The sequence below is a fragment of the Pleurodeles waltl genome, chromosome 10, assembly GCF_031143425.1.
Source record: "Pleurodeles waltl isolate 20211129_DDA chromosome 10, aPleWal1.hap1.20221129, whole genome shotgun sequence".
Lineage (NCBI taxonomy): Eukaryota > Metazoa > Chordata > Amphibia > Caudata > Salamandridae > Pleurodeles > Pleurodeles waltl.
This window is the reverse complement of record NC_090449.1, coordinates 206,051,475-206,078,454: the sequence shown is the minus strand read 5'-3', so window position 1 is coordinate 206,078,454 and position 26,980 is coordinate 206,051,475. Positions and strand designations below refer to the sequence as shown.

The 26,980-nt window shown below is 43.7% G+C and overlaps 1 protein-coding gene across 3 annotated transcripts in view; it reads right to left on the bottom strand.

Moving 5' to 3' along the window:
• Window positions 1–26,980, bottom strand: part of RRN3 (RRN3 homolog, RNA polymerase I transcription factor) — a 418,208-nt gene that overhangs the window by 78,881 nt on the left and 312,347 nt on the right. For all 3 annotated transcript variants that reach the window (XM_069210184.1, XM_069210185.1, XM_069210186.1), the window contains exons 15-16: window positions 17,845–17,953; window positions 10,508–10,660 (exon numbers count right to left, since the gene is read on the bottom strand). In XM_069210184.1, the coding sequence (XP_069066285.1) occupies window positions 10,508–10,660; window positions 17,845–17,953 (262 nt within the window). The remainder of the gene's footprint in view (window positions 1–10,507; window positions 10,661–17,844; window positions 17,954–26,980) is intronic.

Genomic DNA, 26,980 nt, shown 5'->3' with positions numbered 1-26,980 from the left:
ATCCTAGAAGGTTCTTGTATTTCTATACAGTATGTGACAGTTCATATAAAGCTCATATGAAACATTGTATTAATTATTCTTGATTTTTTTCCCATGTACCCAGAGTTCTTGAGGTCTAGTTATAGTCACTTCTTAGGTTATCCATGGTTACAGTATGAGAACGCTTAGAACCATAATCTAGTGAAAGTCAATGTGATAATATCTTGATATTGTGTTGTTTAACCTTTTGCTTCCTACAGGTCTCCTTCCCAGCTGTTCCCTTCCTAATCCCCTTTCCCCCCCCACTCGGACTCTCTCAGGCTCTGTGATATTTCTATCAGAGTTTTGGAGCTGTCTAGTGGTGGACATGTTGGGAACGTGCACAGGCCCCGAGGATCTGGTCTCCCTGACAGAATAGTGAGCCCACAAATTTATTATCCTCCTGGTTTGTGTGTGTTCTCAACATGGCCAAATAGGACGAGCTAGTCAAGGTTATCACGCAGCTCCAAGCAGAGGTAGTGTCATCAAAGGATATTGCAGCCAGCTTAGCTGAGAGAGTGAATCAGTTACAGGAAAGGGTAGAAAAGAAGGAACAAAGTCCTTTGCGTGTGTCTTGGCCTGGTCCTCCTTCTCAAGCTTCTGGAGGTAATCCTCCTATGAACATGTCCCTCAACGTTCCCTCAGCTATTCCCCTAGCTCCTCCAGAACGTTTTTCAGGCGATCCCCTGAAAGCGCAATCTTTCTTGGTTCAAGTGGAATTACATTTTACCTGCTGACCAAACACTTTCCCCGATACCCAATCCAGGGTGGCCTTCTTGTTATCTTACCTGACTGGGGACGCAGCCACCTGGGTAATCCCTCTTGTGCGTAAAGACAGTCCCCTGCTTTACAATTGGAGAAATTTGTTAGTGAGTTGGAACGAGTGTTTGATTGAAGAACAGTGACATTGTCGGCAGATCGTGAACTATTAGACTTGCAACAAGGTAACCAAGATTTAGTTTCTTACTTAGCTAATTTTAATCGGCTGGTAGCCGAGACATCCTGGCCTGAAGAAAAGCAAGCAGCCTTGTTTTACAAAGGACTCAAGGACGAGTTAAAGGACATTCTTGCCCAGATAGACCCGCAGCCTACTGATTGTCGAGATCTAATAAACCTTGTTTTGAGACTGGATCATCGTCTAGCAGAACGAAGGGGAACACCCAAAAAGACTGAGAAATATTCCTGGCGTGTTCACGATCATAGAGACTCAAGAATCCAGAAAGCGAGAACTCCAGAACCTATGGAAATCGGAACTATCAGGAGACCTATAACCAAAGAAGAAAAGGACCTACGTAGAAAGAATGGACAATGTCTTTATTGCGGGCGCAACGGTCATTTCGCCAAAGATTGTCCAATCAGGCCAAAGAGCAAATGAGGTCCTGTCCAGAAACTTGCAGCCAATGTACAAGCCGAGCCGGAAAACTAAATCACCCAAGATGTAAAGAAGGGTTGCTCTTGGGTGTCACCGTGGACCCTTCACAGTCTAGACATCTCAAGCTGGGCATAAAAGTACAAGTAAAGAAAAATAACTATTTCAGGAAGGCCCTTGTAGATTCTGGAGCTACCGGGAACTTTGTTGATGCCCAGTTGGTTCGCGCATGGGGGATCCCATGCACCAAGAAGAAGACTCCAGAGATAATACAAGCAGTAGATGGAAAACTCTTGATTGGAGGCCCAGTAATTCTTCAGACTGTCCCCTTGTCGGTGATCTGTGATGGGGGAAATCAAAGAACCAAACATCAAGAGAAGCTCATCTTTGACGTGATCCATGCTCCTCAGTATGGAATTATCCTTGGCTTACCATGGTTAACTCATCACAATCCTGAGATTAATTGGGCAGAACGGAAAGTTGTATTCTCTTCCGCCCTATGTAATAAGGTATGTCTCCAGACATCTCGAGTCGCCAAAAATTGCAACTCTCACATAGCCACTGCAATGGAGAAAGAAGTAATGTTGCCCAGGCAGTATTCATCCTATGAAGAAGTATTTGATGAAAATGAAGCAGAAACCTCGCCTCCTCATAGACCTTATGACTGCCAAATTGATCTAACTCCAGGTGCGATCCTCCCTAGCTGTCGTGTGTACGCCATTTCAAAACATGAAAATCAACATTTACGAAAGTAACTAGATCCATTCTTAGAGAATGGCTTCATCCCCCCTTCCAAGTCTCCTGCAGCCCCTCCTTTGTTTTTTGACCCTAAGGCAAATGGGGACCTTCGAACCGGTACGGACTATAGGGGTTTGAACAAGGTCACAGTGAAGAACAAATACCCCTTGCCTCTGATTCCTGAATTGTTGGATCAAGTGAAAAAAGCAAAGATTTACACTAAGCTCGATTTACGAGGTGCTTACCATTTAGTCAGAATGAGAGAAGGCGATGAATGAAAAACTGCGTTCAAGACAAGATATGGTCTCTTTGAATACACTGTCATGCCCTTTGAACTGTGCAATGCTCCAGCAGCATCTCAATTTTTCCTGAATGACGTCCTTAGAGAGTATCTCAACATGTTTGCAATAGTCTATATCGATGATATTTTGATTTACTCTGACAATGAAACCGAACATGTACAACATGTCAAGAAGATTCTCACGGCTCTTCGAAAGCATCACTTATATCGCAAACTAACCAAGTGTGAGTTTCATGTTACCACAGTTGAGTTTTTAGGGCTTATCCTTACCCCTCAAGGTATAGTCATGGCAGAAAGGAAAGTACAAGCTGTATCTGATTGGACCACTCCAAAGACTGTTCGAGATGTACAGTGCTTCCTGGGTTTTGCAAACTTTTATTGCAGGTTTATAAACCATTTCTCTCAAACAGTGGCGCCAATCACCAAGTTATTGAGAAAGAAAGAAAAATTTGTATGGTCTTTAGAAGTTGACCGAGCCTTTTCAACTTTGAAAGAAGCTTTTTCCACTGCCCCAGTCTTGACTCGCCCTGATGTGGATCGATCATTCATAGTTGAAGCAGATGCCTCAGATGTGGCAATTGGTGCAGTCTTGTCACAATGAAGTAAAGGCACTGGCCAACTTCATCCTGTAGCTTACATGTCTCGAAAGCTGAACAAAGCCGTACAGAACCATGTCATTGCTGAAAAAAAGCTTCTGGCAATCCGTGATGCCTTTAAAGAGTGGAGGCATCATTTGTTGGGAGCCAAGTACACTATCACAGTATATACTGATCATCGCAATCTTCAGTTCATGAGTTCAGCTAGACTTTTGACTCCTCGGAAATTACGCTGGATGCTATTTTTTGCAGAGTTCGATTTTGTGGTAACTTTTCGTCCTGGTAAAGACATTCGCAAAGCAGACGCCTTGTCCCGCCAAGAGTCTACCACTTTGCCTACAATCCAGCTTTCCAGAGCTATCATTGCTCCAGCCAAAGTCCTCTGCATCATAAAAACCAAAGTCTTCTTTGAAGACATCCATAATTTCTGCACCATTGAGAAATGGCACGCATGGGCTCAAGCAGATCCCAAAAGATCAATCAAGCAAGGACTACCTTTTCATGACGCTCGTTTGTTCGTGCCCACAACCAAGCTTCGCAAGTTAGCATTTAATTGGTTGCATGTTATACCTACAAAAGGTCACCCAGGCACTCCTAAAACTCTTGAATTAATCCAAAGCTACTTTTGGTGGCCTACTCTGACAAATGACATCAAAACAATGGTCACTAACTGTGAAGTATGTGCTCGCATCAAAACAAGTAATTCAAAACCGAAAGGTTTGTTGCATCCGCTCCAAACTCCAAGTCGACCTTGGGAACACATCTCGCTAGACTTCATTACAGGACTACCAGTGGTTCAACAGCATTCAGTAATCCTTGTGGTAGTAGACAGTCTCATGAAATACGGACATTTGATTGCCTGCAAGAAACTGCCCACCTCCAGTGAACTGGCAACCATCCTACTGAATAGAGTGGTCCGTTATCACGGGCTGCCGAGAATGATTCTCTCCGATCGAGGAACGCAATTTGCCTCCAACTTCTGGAAAACGTGGTGCAAAACGCTTCAAGTTACATCCACACTATCTACTAGCCATCATTCTCAAACACAAGGCCAAACTGAGAGACTGAACCAGACACTGAAGCAATATCTGCGTGCTTACGATGAGAAAGCACTTCATTCCTGGACATCAATGCTCTGGTTAGCCGAACTAGTCTACAATAACTTGTTTCACACCTCCACTAGTGTCGCACCCTTTTTTGGCTTGTTTGGCTATCATCCTGATACCTTGCCCATCACGATTCCTCAAGAAAGTTTTCTTACACCAGCGGTGTTGGAAACAATTCAACACCTCCACCAAACCCAGAAACTGATTCAACAACATCTAGAAAAAGCTAAACAAAAATACAAAAAGCATTACGACAAGAAAGATTGTGAAGGACCTCAGTATCAACCAGGTGATAAAGTATGGCTTTCTACAGGACATATAGACTTTAAGAAAAAGCACATGTTTAATCCAAAATGTATAGGTCCTTACACTGTCCTCCAGCAAATTAATCCAGTGACCTATAAACTGCAGTTGCCCCGATCACTGCGTATTCATCCCCTGTTCCATACTTCCCTCCTGAAAAAAGCAGTCCAGAAAGTACGCTCCCAATCAGCTCCAGTTCTAGCACAGGGGGAAGTGGAATACGAAGTTAAACAGGTGTTGGATTCCAAACTTAGAGGTCGTAACCTGTGGTATCTGATCTCTTGAAAAGGTTACGGTCCTGAAAGTAACTCATGGGTCTCTGCATCTGACGTTCATGCTCCAAGACTAGTGAGACGTTTTCATCATCTTAACCCAGGCAAACCAGGCCCTAGAGCGTGTTTGGGGGAGGGGAGTACTGTCAACATCAGGACAGTGCACGCTCTACGGGTGACAAGAATGCAAAAATCTAGCCTTTATGCAAGAGCATAATTCATGCATTGTGTTTATATGCAGTATGTTAATCTTTTGCATTACAGACTTTAACCTTGAAAAGTATTATTAATGATGTTTGCAATAATTGTTCATTTGCAATGTATTGCTGCAGGCTTACTGAGGGTGTTAGGGTGTGGTCCCTTTCTAGGACCTTCTAGAAGCTTTCTCTGCAGCATGACTGAGTGTGATTTGTGGGCTGGGCCAGACTCTATATAAGGGAGCCAGCCCAGCTCCACGGGCTCACTAGTCAGAGGTCCCAGAGCACAGCAGCAGCAACTTCCTGAGCTCCTGTCCCTGAGGCCTACCTTGATGTTCCAGGCCTGCCCGCATTATATTGGTGATCCTTGAGCAGGGTGGTAAGGCGGAGGTCGGGCTGGGCCCCCGACCCCGTACTCAAAGACTCTTGAGTTTTTGGGCCTACTCATGAAACCTTCAGAGTACGCGAGTCATTGCTCTCATGTAACACTTGGTGTTCAGATCGGTAACAACTTGCGCGATCATTTCATGGCATTTGCATATTCTTGTTCGAATCTGCAGTGTGAGCGATTCATTTCCCGCATGTAAAACTTGGTGTTCAGATTGGCAACAGCTTGCGTGATCATATCATGGCATTTGCATATTCCTGTTAGAATCGACAGTGTGCGCGATTCATTTCCAGCATGTAAAACTAAATGTTCAGATCGGCAATTGTTGTGTGCAATCATTTCATGGCAATTAAAACCTTGATGTGTAGTGTTTGTTGAAGTGTACACATTCATCCTGGGCTTTTGGATTTTCTGTGAAGATGCTAAATTCAAAACGGGACATTCTTTGTGCATATTAAGTCCCCAGTACAATTCTTATTGTTTTCCAGGGAATATATTCACATTGACTTTTGGCCTCATGTAAAAATGCAATGTTTGTTCTGAAACACTATCCTAGAAGGTTCTTGTATTTCTATACAGTATGTGACAGTTCATATAAAGCTCATATGAAACATTGTATTAATTATTCTTGATTTTTTTCCCATGTACCCAGAGTTCTTGAGGTCTAGTTATAGTCACTTCTTAGGTTATCCATGGTTACAGTATGAGAACGCTTAGAACCATAATCTAGTGAAAGTCAATGTGATAATATCTTGATATTGTGTTGTTTAACCTTTTGCTTCCTACAGGTCTCCTTCCCAGCTGTTCCCTTCCTAATCCCCTTTCCCCCCCCACTCGGACTCTCTCAGGCTCTATGATATTTCTATCAGAGTTTTGGAGCTGTCTAGTGGTGGACAAGTTGGGAATGTGCACAGGCCCAAGGATCTGGTCTCCCTGTCAGTGCACAACATACTTTTGTAACACCTGAGGAGTGAGTCACTGGTAAGACCAAAGGGCAATAGGCAAAATGAAAATGCTCTTGGTCAACCTTGAACCGTAAGCAATGTCTTTAGGACCACACCCCTGTCCATCACCAGACCAGGGATGGTGCCAAAAGCTCCTCCAGAGGGTCTCTGGGTCCTGCCATCTTGAATCCAAGGTTCGAAGAGACCTCTTGGAGCATTTGAGTGGCCAGGTCAGGCAGGTGTAATCAGAGCCCCCTCCTGATAGGAAGTCACCTGGGTAGGTGACCAATCCGCCTTTCAGGGCTATTAAGGGTCTCTCTCTTGGGTGGGTTCTCAGATTCGGCATGCAAGATTCCAGCAGGACTCCTCTGCAACCTCTACTTCAACTTCTAGCCACTGGAACCACGACTGGACCCCCCAGGAACTGACAATCTGCATCCACAACGAAGGCTCTGCCTACAACATTGTTACCATGGCTCCTTCTAGCTTCTGCAACATTTCCCCACCAGTGCATCCTCTGAGGGAGGCAGGTCTTCAGCCTGCATGAGAACAAAGAATGAATTTCCCTTGGAGTGAAGGAGTCACTCCCCTGCATCTGCAGGCCCCAACTGCAACGACAGGCTGCGTGGATCCTGCATCATGGGTGGTGGTCCGGAGAAGTCCTCTTGGTCCACTCTGCCAGCTGTCCAACCTTGGTCGAGGTAAGCCCTTGCCTTCCCACTCAGAACAGTACCCCCGTGCACCGCATCTCTTCCAGCTACCAAGACTTGTTTGCATCTCCTCCAAGGGATCTTCAGGCTCCATGTAGCCCTAGCCCTCAGCACTCCTTCCTGCGACACATAGCCCTCTGCGTATTTCTCTTGCGGCGTGGGACCCTTCTCCAGTAGTACTGCATGGGCTCCTCTGGGACTCCAGGTTCCTCGTCCATGGGTTCCTCTTCTTCGGACTCTGTCTTGCTGAGAGTCCCCCTAGGACTCTCCCATGGGTTGAGCCCTCCTGGACCTTGCTGGTCCCCAGTAGCTCCACTTTTGCTGCATCACAACTTCTACCTTTGCCCAAACTTGTTGGGGGCTTTAACACGCCACTGACCAATGGCAATCATCCATCCGGCGTGGGACGACAACTGCATCCTACAGGAACTCTTCACCTGCTTCAGAGCTGCATTCCTTCATCCCACAATTGACCAACTCCGGCATCCACAGCTGGGTGGGTAGTAGCTCCTGCTGGACTCTTCTGTGAATTCTGGACTTGGTCCCCTTCTTCCACGGGTTTTCCTCTTCTGGAATCCACTGCTGTTTTCTTGCAGTCTTGTATGGGTGTTCCATTTTCTTAATTTTCTTCCTCTTGGGTGGTTTGGAATCTAGTAATTTACTCCTTTCTACCTGGTCGCTAGGGGGATACCTTTGGGGTTTCCTAGTATCCCCAGCTCCCCTCTACACATTCCACTTACCTAGGTGGGGGTCCTGTGTTGGAATTCAATTTCTTAGTATATGGTTTGGGATTCCCCCTAGGGTCACTATTGTATATTTGCATTTGCACTCTCCTTCTGAAAGAATGTGTTCATAAGTCGGAGTTCTTCAATCAGCCTCAGTCTGCAGTATTTTTTGGGCACCAAAACAAAAGTAATAAATACAATAATGGGAGTAGCACCCCTGATCTTTTCTGCCTCTGGGACCTCTCTATGTCCCTTGGCCTGTAAGGACTGAAATTTCTATGGATGGAGGCACTAACTGAAATCTGAACAAAAACATGAGAATAAGAGGGCATAACCTTACTGCATCTATTCGGCTGAAGTTGCAGCACACCACCCTGAAAGAAAAAAAATAAATTCTGCCCCTATTGATTGAGCACTGACCACTAGGGAGGTGGGGGTGGAACAATTATCGAAGCAGCTTGACTGAAGCTATGGTAGAACGAGAAGGAAGAAGATGAGTTATCCCTGCTTGTTTTCATTGCCTCTGCCACTAACTGTCCCCTTGAGCCATAAAAAGAGCAGTTCTGGCTACTGTACGAGTTTCAAGAGCTGCCTCTGGCGATAGCTGATGCAAATGGCAGCGTGGAGAAAGCAAGCCTACAGAGTGGGCTTTAACACAGCTGTCCTTAAAGGGCAGAATCAGCAAAAAGCCTGAAACTGTGAAACTGCATGTCCATAAGGGATGCCTGCACATCACAAGAACCTAATGGCACACATACGAGCATGATGCCTGATCACAATGCTGAGCCCATTTTGCGACCAACACATCCCTCCAGACATATTTAGCAGAGGCCTGCCTGTCTTTGCAGGCCCCTTAGGCCAGCTTGGAGAATAACTCTTCCCAAAACCCTGCCTGGTGGCACAGTAGGGAATACAATGGGATTCATCCTGCTAGTAGAAGCTTGAAAAAAACAAACTCACAGGAGTTGTGTGCTAAGTCAGAAAAGCCAGGTCTCAGGGGGCTGGCCTATAACAGCTAGAGAAAGCTGAACACACAGTTAGAACAGGTCATCCATAAAGGTTTCCTTCAGAAACCTGCAATATTTCGGTCATCAGGTTTGCCTTGGTGTCTTATAAGACAAGCGAAGGACCAAAACCTCTGCTGAATGTGGACCAGTCCCACAAAATAAAAAAACTCCTCAGTGGCAGGCCCCAGTGGGAGGTCCAACCATGTTTCATTGAAAGTATCCAGGCCACTGACATTCTGTAGATCTAGTTATTAGCCAACATCAGGGTACTGGGGCAGAGCAAATTGCCCACATTCGTATTGTCATCAGCGTCAAGGAGAAAATTATGAAGACCTTGATTTGGCATCAGAATCTGACCTGAACAAGGCTTCCACTAGTGTCGAGGGACACACTACAGTTCACAAAAGAAGATGCTGTATCTTGTTTATTTTGCATAGAGATGTAGGTGTGGTGCAGGCTAGCATCTGCTCAGTATCATAAACAGAAGATGGAATCCGATGCGTTGTAACTGCTGCTGAAGTCAAGGGTTGTGCCTGGACCATTAGAAAAGACCAAGCCTTATGCAAATGACTGGAGGTATGGGTCAGCACTGGTAGACAGCCAAGCGGACATCCAAAGGGCTCAGACAGTGCTAGGGTGGAACCCACTACCACAAGTCCGACCCTAGACCACTGTGCGGCGGCCCCAGGGCTCTCCAGAGGGAGCAGGCATCACCCTGAAAAGATGACCTATGACCCTTTATCTGCTGCAGAGTTGATGACATTCGAAACTGGATGACTAAACTTCAGTCAGGTCTTTTGGAGTGCCTACTATTGCAGCTATGATACAGTGTCTCCCTGGATTGGGAGTGGCTAGATAAAGATGAGTCCCGCTTGGATTTCTTGCACTTGTGGTGCAACTTATCTCTTCATCCTCGACTTTCTTGAGGATAATTAATAATAATTATATACAACAGTGGCGGAGGCAACTGTGGGCACTTAAAGCAGTTTTCAAGTTTGAAGCACGATTCCAATCTCAAGGACCACATACTTCCACTAACAAAATAGACCAAGCAAGATTCACATTTTGGTGCAAGGAAGAATTCTCCAGATTACGGCACGTTTTTGGAATACTAAATTGCATTTCTGGTAGTATCTGAAGGAAGGTCAGACATAAGCTAATTTAATGTAGCCTTTTCATACTTCCCTTGTAGAATAATATCTACTAAAGACCGACAAAAAGCAAAAGTTGAAAACCTTTTGTTTCACTAATTTATTTCATTACATTTTGCGAATTACCAAATTAAAAACTTCCACACACACTGAAATCATTTAACCAAGATATCAAATTACAAAGAAATATAACTGTAAAATAAAAGCATCAGAGTTCTGCCATAGACCCCTTTAACTTTATTATTGTGACTTAAAGAAGCCCTTAAAGCCATGCTTGCTTTTACTCGGGAAAAGCAACCCTTTCAGAACTCAATAAGATGTCACTAAAATACCACACAAACCTATTTTGTCATAGGTAGAAAATAAGGTCCTTTGATCTTTATTGTAAAGATGAACCAACAGGAATCCTCGAGCTTCAAAATTATATTATTCCAGTAGTTAAATAAAAGAAAAAAAAGCTATTTCCCCACACTACTTCCTTAGCATTTCTTCTAACGCTATTTGTTGTTTTTTTCATTAAATCTCACATGCACGTTCAAGCTGTTTCGCAGATCATTTCCATTAGGCATCCAAATGTTAGGCATCTGTCAGGGAGAAGCGATTTCAAGGAGTTTTTGATTGGGGAAGCAGATTCACCTCTGTAGTCTGCTCTAAATCGCATTATATACGAATAAAAGTTTACCTTTTAAGAATGCAGGGATCGAAGGGGAAAAAACTGTCAAGTGGATTTACACATGTCTGTACAGAGTCTCCGCCCGAGCTGCTTCTAACAACTGGGATCAACTGTCTATTGTTCCTTTCAATAATGGTATAGCAGAAAACTAACTGGTACTTCCTGTGGAAAAAACAAAGTACACAGATTCAAAACACATCATGTATACAAATGCATTTATAATAGAAAATACTGCATTTATCAATTTAGGTGGTAGGTTCTGTATGCATTGTAGCTAAGATTGTGAAGAGAAGCAGTGAGCCTTCTCAGTGACCTTCCTATAAACACAGATTATCCTATACAATTGTCACACATACGTAGGACGTCAAATGTGCCAATACAGGTAAAGTGATATATATATGGAAAATGTTACTTACCCAGTGTACATCTGTTCGTGGCATGAGACGCTGCAGATTCACATGTTTTGCACAGCCCGCCATCTAGTGTTGGGTTCGGAGTGTTACAAGTTGTTTTTCTTCAAAGAAGTCTTTTCGAGTCACGAGATCGAGGGACTCCTCCCCTTTCGGCTCCATTGCGCATGGGCGTCGACTCCATCTTAGATTGTTTTCCCCGCAGAGGGTGAGGTAGGAGTTGTGTAGTATAGTAATAGTGCCCATGCAATGGAGTAAATATGTATGTACATAATATAGTTTAAGATGATATATTTACAAATGTTCAAGATCAACTTCAAAACGGCTACAGGCTCCCGGGGAGGCGGGTGGGCGCATGTGAATCTGCAGCGTCTCATGCCACTAACAGATGTACACTGGGTAAGTGACATTTTCCATTCGATGGCATGTGTAGCTGCAGATACACATGCTTTGCATAGACTAGTAAGCAGTTATCTCCCCAAAAGCGGTGGTTTAGCCTGTAGAAGTTGAAGTTGTTTGAAACAAAGTTCGTAGTACTGCTTGGCCTACTGTGGCTCGTTGTGCTGTTAACACATCTATGCAGTAGTGCTTGGTAAACGTATGAGGCGTAGACCATATGGCTGCCTTACATATTTCAGTCATTGGAATGTTTCCTAGAAAGGCCATAGTAGCACCTTTCTTTCTAGTTGAGTGTGCCTTTGGTATAATAGGCAGTTGTCTTTTTGCTTTGAGATGACAGGTTTGAATGCATTTAACTATCCATCTAGCAATGCCTTGTTTGGAAATTGGATTTCCTGCATGAGGTTTTTGGAAAGCAACAAATAATTGTTTTGTTTTCCGAATTTGTTTTGTTCTGTCAATGTAGTACATTAACGCTCTTTTGATGTCTAATGTATGTAGTGCTATTTCAGCTACAGAATCTGGCTCTGGGAAGAACACTGGTAGTTCTACTGCTTGATTCAAGTGTAACGGTGATATGACTTTTGGTAAGAATTTGGGATTTGTTCGTAAAACTACTTTATGCTTGTGTATCTGAATAAATGGTTCTTGTATGGTAAATGCTTGTATCTCACTTACTCTTCTTAGAGATGTGATGGCAATTAGAAATGCAACTTTCCATGTTAAGTATTGCATTTCGCATGAGTGCATGGGTTCAAAAGGTGGACCCATGAGTCGTGTTAAGACAATGTTGAGGTTCCACGAAGGAACTGGTGGTGTTCTTGGTGGTATAATTCTCTTTAAACCTTCCATAAACGCTTTGACGACTGGTATCCTAAATTGTGAAGTTGAGTGCGTAATTTGCAGATAAGCTGAAATTGTGGTAAGATGTATCTTAATGGATGAAAAAGCTAGCTTTGACTTTTGCAAATGTAGTAAGTAGCTTACGAGGTCTTTGGCAGATGCGTGTAAGGGTTGAATTTGATTAATATGGCAATAATAAACAAATCTTTTCCACTTATTTGCATAGCAATGTCTAGTGGTTGGTTTCCTAGCTTGTTTTATGACTTCCATACATTCCTGTGTAAGGTCTAAGTGTCCGAATTCTAAGACTTCGGGAGCCAAATTGCTAGATTCAGCGATGCTGGATTTGGGTGTCTGATCTGTTGTTTGTGTTGAGTTAACAGATCTGGTCTGTTTGGTAGTTTGACATGAGGCACTACTGAGAGGTCTAGTAGTGTTGTGTACCAAGGTTGTCTTGCCCAAGTCGGTGCTATTAGTATGAGTTTGTTTTGACTCAATTTGTTTACCAGATATGGAAGGAGTGGAGAGGGGGAAAAGCGTATGCAAATATCCCTGACCAACTCATCCATAACGCATTGCCCTGGGACTGATCTTGTGAGTACCTGGATGCGAAGTTTCGGCATTTTGCGTTTTCTTTTGTTGCAAATAGGTCTATTTGTGGTGTTCCCCAACTTTGGAAGTAAGTGTTTAGTATTTGGGGGTGAATCTCCCATTCGTGGATCTGTTGGTGATCCCGAGAGAGATTGTCTGCTTATTGGTTCTGAATTCCTGGAATGAACAGCGCTATTAGGTGAATGTGGGTGTGAATCGCACAATGCCATATTCTCTGTGCCAGGAGACACAACTGTGTTGAGTGTGTTCCTCCCTGTTTGTTTAGGTAATACATCGTTGTCATGTTGTCTGTTTTGACAAGAATGTGTTTGCAGCTTATTATGGGTTGAAATGCCTTTAACGCTAGAAATACTGCCAGTAGTTCTAAGTGATTTATGTGAAACTGTCTTTGCTGAGTGTCCCATTGTCCCTGGATGCTGTGTTGATTGAGGTGTGCTCCCCACCCTATCATGGAGGCATCTGTTATTACGTATTGAGGCACTGGGTCTTCGAAAGGCCGCCCTTGGTTTAAATTTATATTGTTCCACCATTGAAGCGAGGTGTATGTTTGGCAGTCTATCAACACTAGATCTAGAAGTTGACCCTGTGCCTGTGACCATTGTGATGCTAGGCACTGTTGTAAGGGCAGCATGTGCAACCTTGCGTTTGGGACAATGGCTATGCATGAGGACATCATGCTTAGGAGTTTCATCACCATTTTGACTTGTATCTTGTGTCTTGCATACATGGCTTGTATTACATTGTGAAATGCCTGTACCCTTTGTGGACTTGGAGTGGCAATCCCTTTTGCTGTGTTGATTGTCGCCCCTAAGTATTGCTGTGTTTGACACGGCTGAAGGTGTGACTTTGTGTAGTTGATTGAGAAACCTAGTTTGTGGAGGGTTTCTATAACGTACCTTGTTTGTTGTGAACACCGTTCTAGTGTGTTGGTTTTGATTAACCAATCGTCTACGTACGGGAACACATGTATTTGTTGCCTTCTGGTATGTGTGGCCACTCCTGCCAGGCATTTCGTAAAAACTCTTGGCGCAGTTGTTATTCCGAATGGCAACACCTTGAATTGGTAATGTACTCCTTGGAATACAAACCTTAAGTACGTTCTGTGTGAAGGATGTATCGGTATATGGACATATGCATCCTTTAGGTCTAGAGTTGTCATGTAGTCTTGTTGTTTGAGATGTGGGATTACGTCCTGTAATGTCACCATGTGAAAGTGATCTGATTTGATGTAGGTATTTAACGTTCTGAGATGTAATATAGGTCTTAGAGGCTTGACCTTTTTGGGTATGAGAAAGTACAGAGAGTAAACTCCTGTTCCTTTCTGATGAATTGGTACTAATTCTATTGCTTCTCTTTGTAGCAACGCTTGGACCTCTGGTCCTAGAAGGTCCATGTGTTGTTTTGACATATTGTGTGTTTTCGGTGGGACGTTTGGAGGGAATTTGAGAAATTCTATGCAATAACCATGCTGGATAATTGCTAGGACCCAAGTGTCTGTTGTTATTTCCTCCCAATGTTTGTAAAACTTGGTCAGTCTCCTGTGACTTGGAAGTGACTGCTTGTTTTGAGGAGTTTTGGGACTTTGGAACTTCCCTCTACTCTTTTGGAATTGTCCTCCTCAATATTGTCCCCGAAAACGTCCCGCTGATATTGACTCTGATAAGTGGGCCTTGTTTGTGAGGTTGTGGGTTCTGTAGTTTGTCCTCGAAAACCCCCTCTAAACTGCGTTTTGCGGAATGTGCCTCTGCTCTGTGGGGAGTAGAGTGCGCCCATGGCTTTGGCCGTATCAGTGTCCTTTTTAAGTTTTTCGATAGCAGTGTCCACCTCTGGCCCAAACAACTGCTGTCCGTTAAAAGGCATATTCAGCATGGCTTGTTGTATCTCTGGCTTGAATCCTGACGTACGCAGCCATGCGTGTCTCCTTATGGTTACTGCAGTATTTACTGTCCTAGCAGCTGTATCTGCTGCATCCATTGCTGACCGTATCTGATTTTTCGAGATACTCTGTCCTTCCTCCACCACCTGTTGTGCCCTTTTCTGGAACTCTTTGGATAAGTGTTCAATGAAATGTTGGATTTCGTCCCAATGAGCCCTATCATATCTTGCCAGCAGTGCCTGTGAGTTGGCAATGCGCCATTGGTTGGCCGCTTGTGCTGCAACCCTTTTCCCTGCAGCATCGAACTTGCGACTCTCCTTGTCTGGAGGTGGTGCGTCTCCTGAGGTATGAGAGTTTGCTCTCTTGCGAGCTGCCCCTACTACCACAGAATCTGGTGTTAATTGCTGCGTGATGTATACCGGGTCTGTTGGTGGTGGCTTGTATTTTTTCTCCACTCTTGGAGTTATGGCCCTGCCCTTCACAGGCTCCTGAAACACCTGTTTGGAGTGTTTTAGCATTCCCGGTAGCATAGGAAGGCTTTGGTATTGGCTATGAGTGGAGGATAGTGTGTTAAATAAAAAGTCATCCTCAATAGGCTCTGCATGTAGGGTGACATTATGAAATGTCGCTGCTCTTGACACCACCTGTGTGTAGGCTGTACTGTCCTCAGGTGGTGACAGTCTCGTTGGGTAACAGTCTGGGCTGTTATCTGACATTGGTGCATCATAAAGATCCCATGCGTCGGGATCATCCTGACTCATTCCAGTATGAGTTGGGGACTGCATCAGTGGTGGAGTGGCTACCGGTGATGTGTGCGTTGAGCGTGGTGGAGATGGTGGCGGTGTTATTTGTCTTGCTACCTTTGCCTGTGGCTGCTTGTTTTTTTCTTGAAAGGCAAGTCTTCTTTTCATCCTAATTGGGGGAAGTGTACTTATTTTCCCTGTGTCCTTTTGGATGTGGAGCCTTCTCTGAGTGTAGTCTGGCTCCATTGACTCTAGTTCTTGTCCGAACTTATGTCCTTGCATTTGTGAGGACAGTCCCTGTTCCTCTGTGTAGGAACCTGATTTTGGTTCCGAGGCCGGATGTTTCGGAATGGAAACTTTTTCGGCTGTCTTTTTCGGCTCCGACGACACTTTCTTTATTTTCGGTTTCTCGGTCTCTCGGTGCCGACTCGTTTTGGTGCCGAACTTGCTTGGACCCGCTGTCTCGGGGTCGAGTTTGCTGTGTGCTGGTATCTCGACCGGAGTCGGATGTCTTTGACACATGCGTGCCCTTTTTCGGTGCCGATGATCGGTCACCTATTTTTCGGGTTAAGCCATGGCCTGCTGGCGGTGGCGTCCCCTGGGCTTTTGCAGTCTTCTCGTGAGTTTAATGTGTCGACGTCTTACTCACGGTTTTAGGCGTCTGTTCGGGATCGACCTCATCTAAGTCCGACTCCTCGATGGAGAAGGTTTCTTCTTCCTCCTCCAAGTGTCTTTGTCCTGTCGGCGCCGACGCCATCTGCAGTCTTCTCGCTCTTCGGTCTCAATGTCTTCCTCGACCGAAACGCTCGACAGGGTTCACAAGTATCTTCTCTGTGTTCTGGAGACAAACACAAGTTACAGACCAGGTGCTGATCTGTATAGGGATACTTGTTGTGACATTTGGGGCAGAAGCGGAATGGGGTCCGTTCCATTAGCCTTGAAGAGACACGTGGTCGGGCCGACCAGGCCCCGACGGGGGATCGAAAAACCCCGAAGGGCCACCGGAGCTCTTCAGAAATCGGTGTCGATCTGTTGTAACTAACCCGATACCGAACGCCGAACCAGATGGCGGAAAGAAAACAATCCAAGAGGGAGTCGACGCCCATGCGCAATGGAGCCGAAAGGGGAGGACTCACTCGATCTTGTGACTCGAAAAGACTTCTTCGAAGAAAAACAACTTGTAACACTCCGAGCCCAACACCAGATGGCGGGCTGTACAAAGCATGTGTATCTGCAGCTACACATGCCATCGAACATATATGTATATATATATATATATATATATATATATATATATATATATATATATATATATATAGTTTCCATAAGTATCAGTGAGCTTGCCACTTCTATGGCATTGTATTAGACTGCAGTGTCTGTGAGGTTTTCTGATCCACTAAAACTAAAAAAAAAATATGTACGAATCAGCATTAACAGCTGCTTTAGTAGCAACTATGACTGTCCATTTCCTCCGTCAAGCTACTCACGAATTGTGGGTATCACCTTAAACATGGCTTGTGTTCTCTGCATTCAACAATTCTATTAAAAACAGATGCAAACCAATCCCAGAACTCCAACGGTACAAGTTATTAGTACTTTGATAGCTAACAAAATATAGCAGTTACCAAAACTACTTTAATATATTTGTTGCTGGCTCAATGATAACTTTCTATTACGGCAGGGGAGAAGGGAACTTGAAAAGGTGGCTCGTCAAGAACATTTTATTCACAAATATGTCCTTGAAGACTAGCAGTGACGATTATTTTTAATGTTGTATTTCTAGCAACAAAAGGCAGTTAACAATGCAAAACATGCATTAACAACCTCTTCCATGTACAAGTATATACAATGTCGAATTAACATTGGCTCTGACAACTGGTGACCAACACAGATAATATAGTTGGTCTGATTTAAAGATTTACCCCAGTACCACTTTTTAGAAGCAGTACTCTTCTGGTATTGTCTATACAACTATCAAACGAAAATAACCAACTATTAGTGACCATAAACTTATGAATAGACTTCAATAACTGGATTGCTTCCACTTCTTGGTGTCTTCAGACAGACAATGGGAGTGCAGGTTAAGTCAACCATGATATTACTTGAAACCCTATGTTGAAAACTCCAATATACTTGTGTAATGATACCAAGTGTTGTTACATAGTCCAACTCATGCCTAATTATATATTTTATCTATGCCTCACCAAAGTCCTCCATAAATCTACCTGTACTCAGATTACAAATTATGCAAGGGTGGCAGGGTCATCATATTGAAGGAACACTGTTGCACTGTGATTAGGAATGTGAATGGTAATAGTCAAGTAGTTTCTATACAAATGTTGTCTGATTCATGCTAAATTGTGACTCAAAGTGTTGTTCAATGTTGAGTACGTTATATTTAAAACACGGTTCCTTCTTTTGCATAACCATTTATACAGTGAACAACAATGTCACTTTACAAACCTGGTAATACCAGCAAACAGGTTAACCACAGGGGGTAGGCAAATCTTTAAAGGATTAAGCTGGCACATGACGATTCGTTCAAAATTTAAATTTTGCAAGTAGGTCAAACCTATTAAAAAAGTGAAATACAGATAAAGGGAAATCCTATATATAGGCAACATCATATTCAAGCAGGCAGCTAACGTTTACTTGCAATTCAGTTTTTACAACATCACATTCATGAACACTGGAGAGCTCTGTCCGTTTGCGAGATCGGATTTAGAACACTCTCAAAAAGGTTGAAAATAACTAAGTGACAGAGGCAGTAGCTTCTGAACTATCCTAGCACAGCCCTACAGAAAGAGAAGATTGCATTGTGTCTTTAAAATCACGCCGACCATATAATCTCAGAGGACACAAACAGCAGTTAATTTTGAAGCTTAAATAAAGCATTAGGAACTTAAAGGAGGGCTGGTCACCTAAGCCTTGCCATGCAAGCAATGTGCTATTCAAACTTGGACATGTGTCTAGGACACAAAAACCCTACTGGGATGCAGGAGTAAAGGTGGAATAAATATACCAGGCCACCAAAAACAATACTGGAATCAAGTGGTGAAAGAAACAAGTTACCTACCTGTAAATAGAGTTCTCCAGAATTTTTATATTTCATAGATTCACATTCTTAAACCATTCCCCGTTGCTGATCTAGGAACTTCATGGTAACAATTTAGACAGCAGGGCATAGAAAATTCCTTTTGAAATAAGAAAACCATGTAGGTTAGCAAGTGAAACACCCCATCAGAAACAACCCAAACTTCGGCCAATTGTCTAGGAGTGCACAGAACTCCAGTCCCTCCCAACAGAAGATTTCATAGTTCAGATTTCAATAGCACTTGTGTGAAGGGATGTTTTCATGTACAGACTATGATTAGGGAGGGCCACAAGTTAATCGACGAGACCAGTGTTGGAGAACTATAGTTAAAAGAAAGTAAAACATTGAATCTTCCCTAAATTCACATGACTGAATCAGAATGGCAAGTAGCCACTACACAATGGTCATACATGAAATGAATATAGCAAAATTTTGACTTCAAGAATACCAATAGTAGGCAAGAAGTTCACAATAATAAAAATTATTATTTAAGATGACCCGGGTAACAGCTGAATCTCTCACCGAGTTTGTACCTAGACAACAGTGGCATGTGAAGGTATGGCACTTCCTCCATTTGCTGCTCTAAAAAAGTCTACAGATGTCGGATAGATGCACTCAGACATACAGTGCTGTCATGGCTGCAAAACCTCCTGTGAAATGACTAAGCACTCTGGAATGCAAGTGAAGACCAGACTTTGAGAGACAAAACACAGTAGCTGCTATGATACATTCTTGTGATCCTCTCTTTTGAAAGAAGACAACTCTTTTATGGATAACCAAAGTTCAGAAAGAGCTGTACTGAATTTCAAAAAAGATTATGCACGATCAATATATAATTTTAAGCTTCTACACACATTCAAGGAGCGCACTCTTTCAGTGTTTTTATAGGGTTCTGACAGTCCTGCTGCCCTTGTTTAATGTAAAATCGTGCTGCTATACTGTCTGTTCTCTCAGGGACTGATTATTCCTTTATGGACCTGCTTGAGCTCGAGAATGCTTTTGTAGAGGCTCTTCTCCTAAGTCTGCCAATGACGTCCTGCCCTTCAACTCTTGACAATGGGCACCTGATCTTCTAGAGATGCATCAGTAGTTTTCAAAAAGTGGTTTCTTTGCAGCTGAAAATGCAGATCCAGTTTGTTCTTGTCTTCTATCACTGTAAGGCATCCGTGATTTTGGTCACCTGACTTGTAATCATCGAATGATACAGACACCTGCTGCCATAGGGCATTCAAGTTCTCCTACTGAGGACGCCTCTTCAACCTACACACGGTATTAGTGGAGTGCATGAGGACATCAACCCAAGTAGACATTTGAGAGATGGTTTTCCATTTTTGCACTTGAGTAAGTGATCATAATGCTTCTGCATTCAAGATGGCAACCAGAAATTGAATGGAAGTGGTTGACTCCAGATGAAAGCTAGTTGCATTGATCAAGAATTCACACTTGTTAACCAGTTCTATTTTGGCACTTGTTGATGTTTCTACTTTGGATGACGTCTTCCCCTTAACCAACCAATTGCCCAGGTAGGGGAAGAGCTGATGGTCTTAGCATTGCAGATAAGCTGTCACAGATGTCATGTATTTCATAAATATCCGTGATGCAGAATTGATTCCAAATGGCTGAATTTTGAGCTGACAATGGCACCCAGCTAACTCGAAATATTGGGAATCTACAGTATTTGTGGGTATATCGTTATATGAAAATAGACATTCTGGAGTTCCAGTGATATCATAAACCCTCCCACTTGAAGCAACTGCAGTACCTCTTCAGATATTACAATTCTGAATAACTGTTTTAGATATCTGTTGAGCTGATGGTGTTCCTTAAAGGGTCATCATTCTTCTGTTTATTTTTCTTGATTAGAAAACATCTGGGGTAGAACAACGTGTGTATGTAGCTGGGAATTGGGGACATGATACTGAGCTTCTTTTTGTAGCATAGATATCACTGCTGGTTGCAAGAACTGTAGAGGCTGCTAAGTGGTTTTCTGCTGTGACATTTGCAGAGGCTTTTGGACAAACTTGACTGTGTGCCTGTATTTCACTAGGTCCAACACCCACTGGTCTGATGTAATAGCCTTCCAAAGAAAGTAAAAAACAGAGATCATTTCTTCCACAGGATATGAAAAAAAGGAGTTGATGAAGGAACTAAACTGGGAATCAAGTGTGCCAGCACCAGCAAATGGTAACTCGCTCTGAGTAGCAGGTTTCTTCCTGAGCTGTTGCTTAGAGTAGAAAAGGTAGGGTGATTGGTGGCAGAACAGCATGTGAGGGGTGTGCTGTTGTTTTAGGTAGCGATGTGACTGGTTGGAGCCTCTAAATGTCCATTCTTGTCTGAAATACATTGATTGGAGCTATCGCTGCCTCCTAATTAGCACCCTACCATCTGTCTAAAACCATTAGAGGCCATATCAACTCTCCATCCATCACTGCAGTTGAAGCCTTTTCTCCTTTAAAGAGTATTGTGCTGTAAATTTTCTGTACATTTTGCACTAATTTGGTTTATGATAAGGACAAAAGCAATTGGTTCAATTTGGATGTGAGTCATCTACAGAAATCTCTTTACCAAAAGAGGCATTCACCCTGAAAATTGCTTTATAGCTACTTCAGTTATAACTTGGCCCAGTAGTGTCTTCGTTTTCACTTCTTGGAAAACAAATTTCCAGATACAGAGATGAAAATAAAGCTCCAAGGAGCAGAGGCCTCAAGAAACTTACTCACTCATGCACTATGGCTTGAAAGATTTTACTTGGGTGAGTTATTTTGGGGGATTACAGGCCTGGTCTGGCGAGAGGGCTGGAGGTGGCAAAGAAAAGGTGTTCTGTTCATTCTGAAAATAGCTGAGCAATAAAGATGTCTTTAAATCACTTTTTATCTTGCCACATTCGCTGTGGGTTTGAAGACAGACGTCTAATGCCAGTTTGGGTCTTCTTCCAAACTGCTGCTTATTTTATCCTTGAGATTGGGGTTTACTTTTATTTCTCTTACTGTATAGTTAAAGGATTTTATGAAGTAATGAAAATGTCACTTACCCAGTGTACATCTGTTCGTGGCATCAGTCGCTGAGATTCACATGGTCTGCATAGCTCGCCATCTGGTGTTGGGTTGGAGTGTTACAAGTTGTTTTTCTTCGAAGAAGTGTTTGAGTCACTGGACCGAGTGACTCCTCCTTCTGTGCTCATTGCGCATGGGCGTCGACTCCATCTTCGATTGTTTTCCCCGCAGAGGGTGAGGTAGGAGTTGTACTATAGTAATAGTGCCCGCGCAATGAAATGTGTAAGTATGTACCTATTAAAGGTTTAAATAATATATATACAAATGTACAAAATTGAAGGTAACTTCTGAACTGCTACAGGCTTCCGGGGAGGTGGGTGGGCCCATGTGAATCTCAGCGACTGATGCCACGAACAGATGTACACTGGGTAAGTGACATTTTCAGTTCGATGGCATCTGTCGCTGTAGATACACATGGTCTGCATAGACTAGTAAGCAGTTATTTCCCCATAAGCGGTGGTTTAGCCTGTAGGAGTAGAAGTTGTCTGAAATAGAGTTCTTAATACAGCTTGACCTACTGCAGCCTGTTGTGCGGATAGCACATCTATACAGTAGTGTTTGGTGAATGTGTGAGGCGTAGACCATGTGGCCGCCTTACATATTTCATGCATTGGGATGTTTCCTAAAAAGGCCATTGAAGCACCTTTTTTCCTTGTTGAATGTGCCCTGGGAGTAATGGGCAGTTGTCTTTTTGCTTTAAGGTAGCAGATTTGGATGCATTTAACAATCCATCTGGCTATACCTTGTTTTGATATTGGGTTACCTGCATGAGGTTTTTGGAATGCAATAAATAGCCGTTTAGTCTTTCTGATGTTTTTTGTTCTGTCAATGTAGTACATTAATGCTCTTTTGACATCTAATGTATGTAGTGCTCTTTCAGCCACAGAATCTGGCTGTGGGAAAAAAACTGGTAGTTCTACCGTTTGATTTAGATGGAACGGTGAAATAACTTTTGGTAAAAATTTTGGATTAGGTCGTAGGACGACCTTATTTTTATGTATTTGTATATAAGGTTCCTGTGTTGTGAACGCTTGAATTTCACTTACTCTTCTCAGAGATGTAATGGCGATGAGAAAGGCAACTTTCCAGGTTAGGAATTGTATTCCGCAAGAGTGCATGGGTTCGAAAGGTGGGACCATGAGTCTTGTTAGGACCACGTTTAGGTTCCATGAAGGAACAGGTGGTGTTCTTGGTGGTATAATTCTTTTAAGACCTTCTATGAATGCTTTGATGACTGGTATCCTATACAAGGAAGTTGAATAGGTAGTCTGCAGGTATGCAGATATTGCTGCAAGGTGTATTTTAATAGAAGAGAAGGCTAGCTTTGCTTTTTGTAAATGGAGCAAGTAATTTACTATATGTTTTGGAGTTGCGTCTAGTGGTTGTATCTGATTATGATGGCAGTAACAAACAAATCTTTTCCACTTACTTGCGTAGCAGTGTCTAGTGGATGGCCTTCTGGCCTGCTTTATGACCTCCATACACTCTTGGCTAAGTTGTAAGTGTCCGAATTCTAGGATTTCAGGAGCCAGATTGCTAGATTCAGCGATGCTGGATCTGGGTATCTGATCTGTTGGTTGTGTTGCGTTAACAGATCTGGTTTGTTCGGCAGTTTGATGTGGGGTACTACAGAAAGATCTAGCAGTGTTGTGTACCAGGGTTGTCTTGCCCACGTTGGTGCTATTAAAATGAGTTTGAGTTTGTTTTGACTCAATTTGTTTACTAGATAAGGGAGGAGAGGGAGAGGAGGAAAAGCGTAAGCAAATATTCCTGACCAGTTCATCCATAGGGCATTGCCTTGGGATTGCTTGTGTGGGTATCTGGACGCGAAGTTTTGGCATTTTGCGTTCTCTTTTGTTGCAAATAAGTCTATTTGAGGTGTTCCCCAGAGTGTGAAGTAGGTGTTCAGAATTTGTGGGTGGATTTCCCATTCGTGGACTTGCTGGTGATCTCGAGAGAGATTGTCTGCCAGTTGATTCTGGATCCCTGGAATAAACTGTGCTATGAGGCGAATTTGATGGTGGATTGCCCACTTCCATATGTTTTGAGCTAATAAGCTTAACTGCGTTGAATGTGTTCCTCCTTGTTTGTTTAGATAATACATCGTTGTCATGTTGTCTGTTTTGACAAGGATGTATTTGTGGGTTATGATTGGTTGGAAAGCTTTTAGTGCTTGAAAAACTGCTAACAATTCTAGATGATTTATATGCAGTTTTGTTTGATGTATGTTCCATTGTCCTCTTATGTTGTGTTGATTGAGATGTGCTCCCCACCCTGTCATGGAAGCATCTGTTGTTATTACGTACTGTGGCACTGGGTCTTGGAAAGGCCGCCCTTTGTTTAAATTTATACTGTTCCACCATAGAAGCGAGAGGTAAGTTTGGCGGTCTATTAACACCAGATCTAGAAGGTGACCCTGTGCTTGAGACCACTGTGAGGCTAGGCACTGTTGTAAGGGCCTCATGTGCAGTCTTGCGTTTGGGACAATGGCTATGCATGAGGACATCATGCCTAGGAGCTGTAGTATTGTTCTTGCTTGTATTGTTTGATTTGGAGACATGTGTTGAATGACTGTTGAAATTGTGAATTCTTTGTGGAGTTGGCGTTGCTACTCCTTTTGTCGTGTCTATTATGGCTCCTAGATATTGCTGTACTTTGCTTGGCTGAATGTTGGATTTTGCAAAGTTGACGGTGAACCCTAGTTTGTAGAGGGTTTGTATGATTTGATTTGTGTGGTTTGAGCATTGTGTGAGCGAACTGGTTTTGATTAGCCAGTCGTCTAGATACGGGAATACATGTATTTGCTGCCTTCTGATGTGTGCAGCGACTACTGCTAGGCATTTTGTGAATACCCTTGGAGCGGTTGTTAAACCGAAAGGCAATACTTTGAATTGGTAATGTATTCCTTTGAATACAAACCTTAGATATTTTCTGTGTGATTGATGTATTGGTATATGGAAATATGCGTCTTTGAGGTCTAGGGTTGTCATGTAGTTGTGTTTTTTGAGCAATGGTAACACTTCTTGTAGTGTGACCATGTGAAAGTGGTCTGATTTGATGAATGTGTTTACTACTCTGAGGTCTAGAATTGGTCTCAGTGTTTTGTCCTTTTTTGGTATCAAGAAGTACAGTGAATAAACTCCTGTGTTTATTTGTGTGCTTGGTACTAATTCTATTGCATTTTTTTGCAGTAGTGCTTGAACTTCTATCTGTAGAAGCTGTGAATGGTGTTTTGATAAATTTTGTGATTTTGGTGGTATGTCTGGAGGGAATTGCAGGAATTCTATGCAATAACCATGTTGGATAATTGCTAGGACCCATGTGTCTGTAGTTATTTCCTCCCATGCTTCGTAATATTGACCTATCCTTCCCCCCACTGGTGTTGTGTGGGGGGGGTGAGTGACGTGTGAGTCACTGCTTGTTGGTAGTGGTTTTGGGGCTTTGAAATCTTCCTCTATTCCTAGGGAATTGCCCTCCTCTATACTGGCCCCGAAAGCCTCCCCTGTACTGTCCCTGGTAGGTGGACGGTGCGGACTGTGAGGTACTGCCTTGTGTGGCCTGACCCCGAAACCCTCCTCTAAAAGGTGTTTTGCGGAAGGTGGTATAAGATCCTCTGCTCTGCGGGGAGTAGAGTGCGCCCATGGCCTTGGCAGTGTCAGTGTCCTTTTTGAGCTTTTCTATGGCTGTGTCGACCTCCGGACCGAACAGAAGTTTTTCGTTTACTGGCATGTTAAGTACTGCCTGCTGAATTTCTGGCTTGAATCCAGACGTTCTGAGCCATGCGTGCCTACGGATGGTAACCGACGTATTAATGGTCCTTGCGGCTGTGTCTGCTGCATCCATAGAGGAGCGTATTTGATTGTTGGAAATGTTTTGACCCTCTTCAACAACCTGTTTTGCTCTTTTTTGTAGATCTTTTGGGAGATGTTCAATGAGATGCTGCATCTCATCCCAGTGGGCTCTGTCGTATCGCGCTAGCAGCGCTTGTGAGTTTGCGATGCGCCACTGGTCTGCTGCCTGGACAGCGACCCTCTTCCCGGCTGCATCGAACTTTCTGCTTTCTTTATCTGGGGGAGGTGCATCCCCAGAAGTGTGTGAATTTGCCCGTTTTCTGGCAGCCCCTACCACCACAGAATCTGGTGGCAGCTGAGAGGTGATGAATACAGGGTCCGTAGGAGGCGCCTTATACTTTTTGTCCACTCTAGGCGTTACTGCCCTACTTTTAACTGGCTCCTTGAAGATCTCCTTTGCATGGCGTAGCATGCCTGGGAGCATAGGCAGGCTTTGGTAGGAGCTGTGGGTGGAGGAGAGGGTGTTAAATAAAAAGTCATCCTCTACTTGTTCAGAGTGTAGTTCCACATTATGGAACTGAGCTGCTCTAGCCACCACTTGTGAATAGGCTGTGCTGTCCTCAGGTGGTGATGGCCTAGTTGGGTATGTGTCTGGGCTGTTATCAGACACTGGTGCATCGTACAAGTCCCACGCGTCTTGATCTTGGTCGTTGTGGCTCATGGCGGTGTGAGCTGGCGAATGTGACGGGGTGTAAGTTGGCGAAGCCGGAGTTACAGGTGGAGGCGAGGGAGGAGGTGTTACCGTCTTTGCTGTTTGTTGCTGAGGAGCCTCTCGTGCTACAAACTGAAGTGTTCTCTTTCTTTTGACAGGTGGAAGGGTACTGATCTTCCCTGTCCCCTGCTGAATAAAGATACGCTTTTGCGTGTGATCCACTTCAGTGGATTGCAGTTCCTGTTCGAATCTGTGTCTTTTCATTTGTGAAGACATAGAATGTTCTTCAGTATAGGAGCCTGAAACTGGGTCTGTTGGTGCTTTTTTCGGCTCCGAAAACCCTGTTGTTTGTTTTTTCGGCTCCGAGGTAACCTTCCTCTTCTTTTGTGCCGAAAAATCTTGGCCTCTATGGTCTTCGGTGCCACTGTCTCGGCGTCGATCCGTGTCGACACCGAACTCTCGGTGTCGATGCTTCTCTTTAGCACTCTCTCGGTCCCGAGGAGGCTGCGTGCCGGTGTCTCGACCGGAGTCGGACGATCTCGACACTGAATGGGCCTTTTTCGGTGCCGATTGTTGGTCACCGTGAATTTGGGTTGAGCCATGGCCGGTTGGCAGTGGCGTCCCCTGGGCCTTTTTTAATTTCTGATCTCGACGTCTTACTCACAGTTTTTGTATTGTCGAGTTCGTCGGAGTCTGAATCCTGGATGGAAAAGGATTCCTCCTGTTCCTCTTCTGTCTCGAACTGTCGATGCTCCTTTGGCGTGGACGCCATCTGCAGTCTTCTCGCTCGACGGTCACGCAGAGTTTTTCGGGACCGGAACGCCCGACAGGCCTCACAGGATTCTTCGCTGTGCTCGGGTGACAGGCACAGGTTACAGACCGAGTGTTGGTCCGTATAAGGATATTTGTTGTGGCATTCAGGGCAGAATCGAAACGGGGTCCGTTCCAT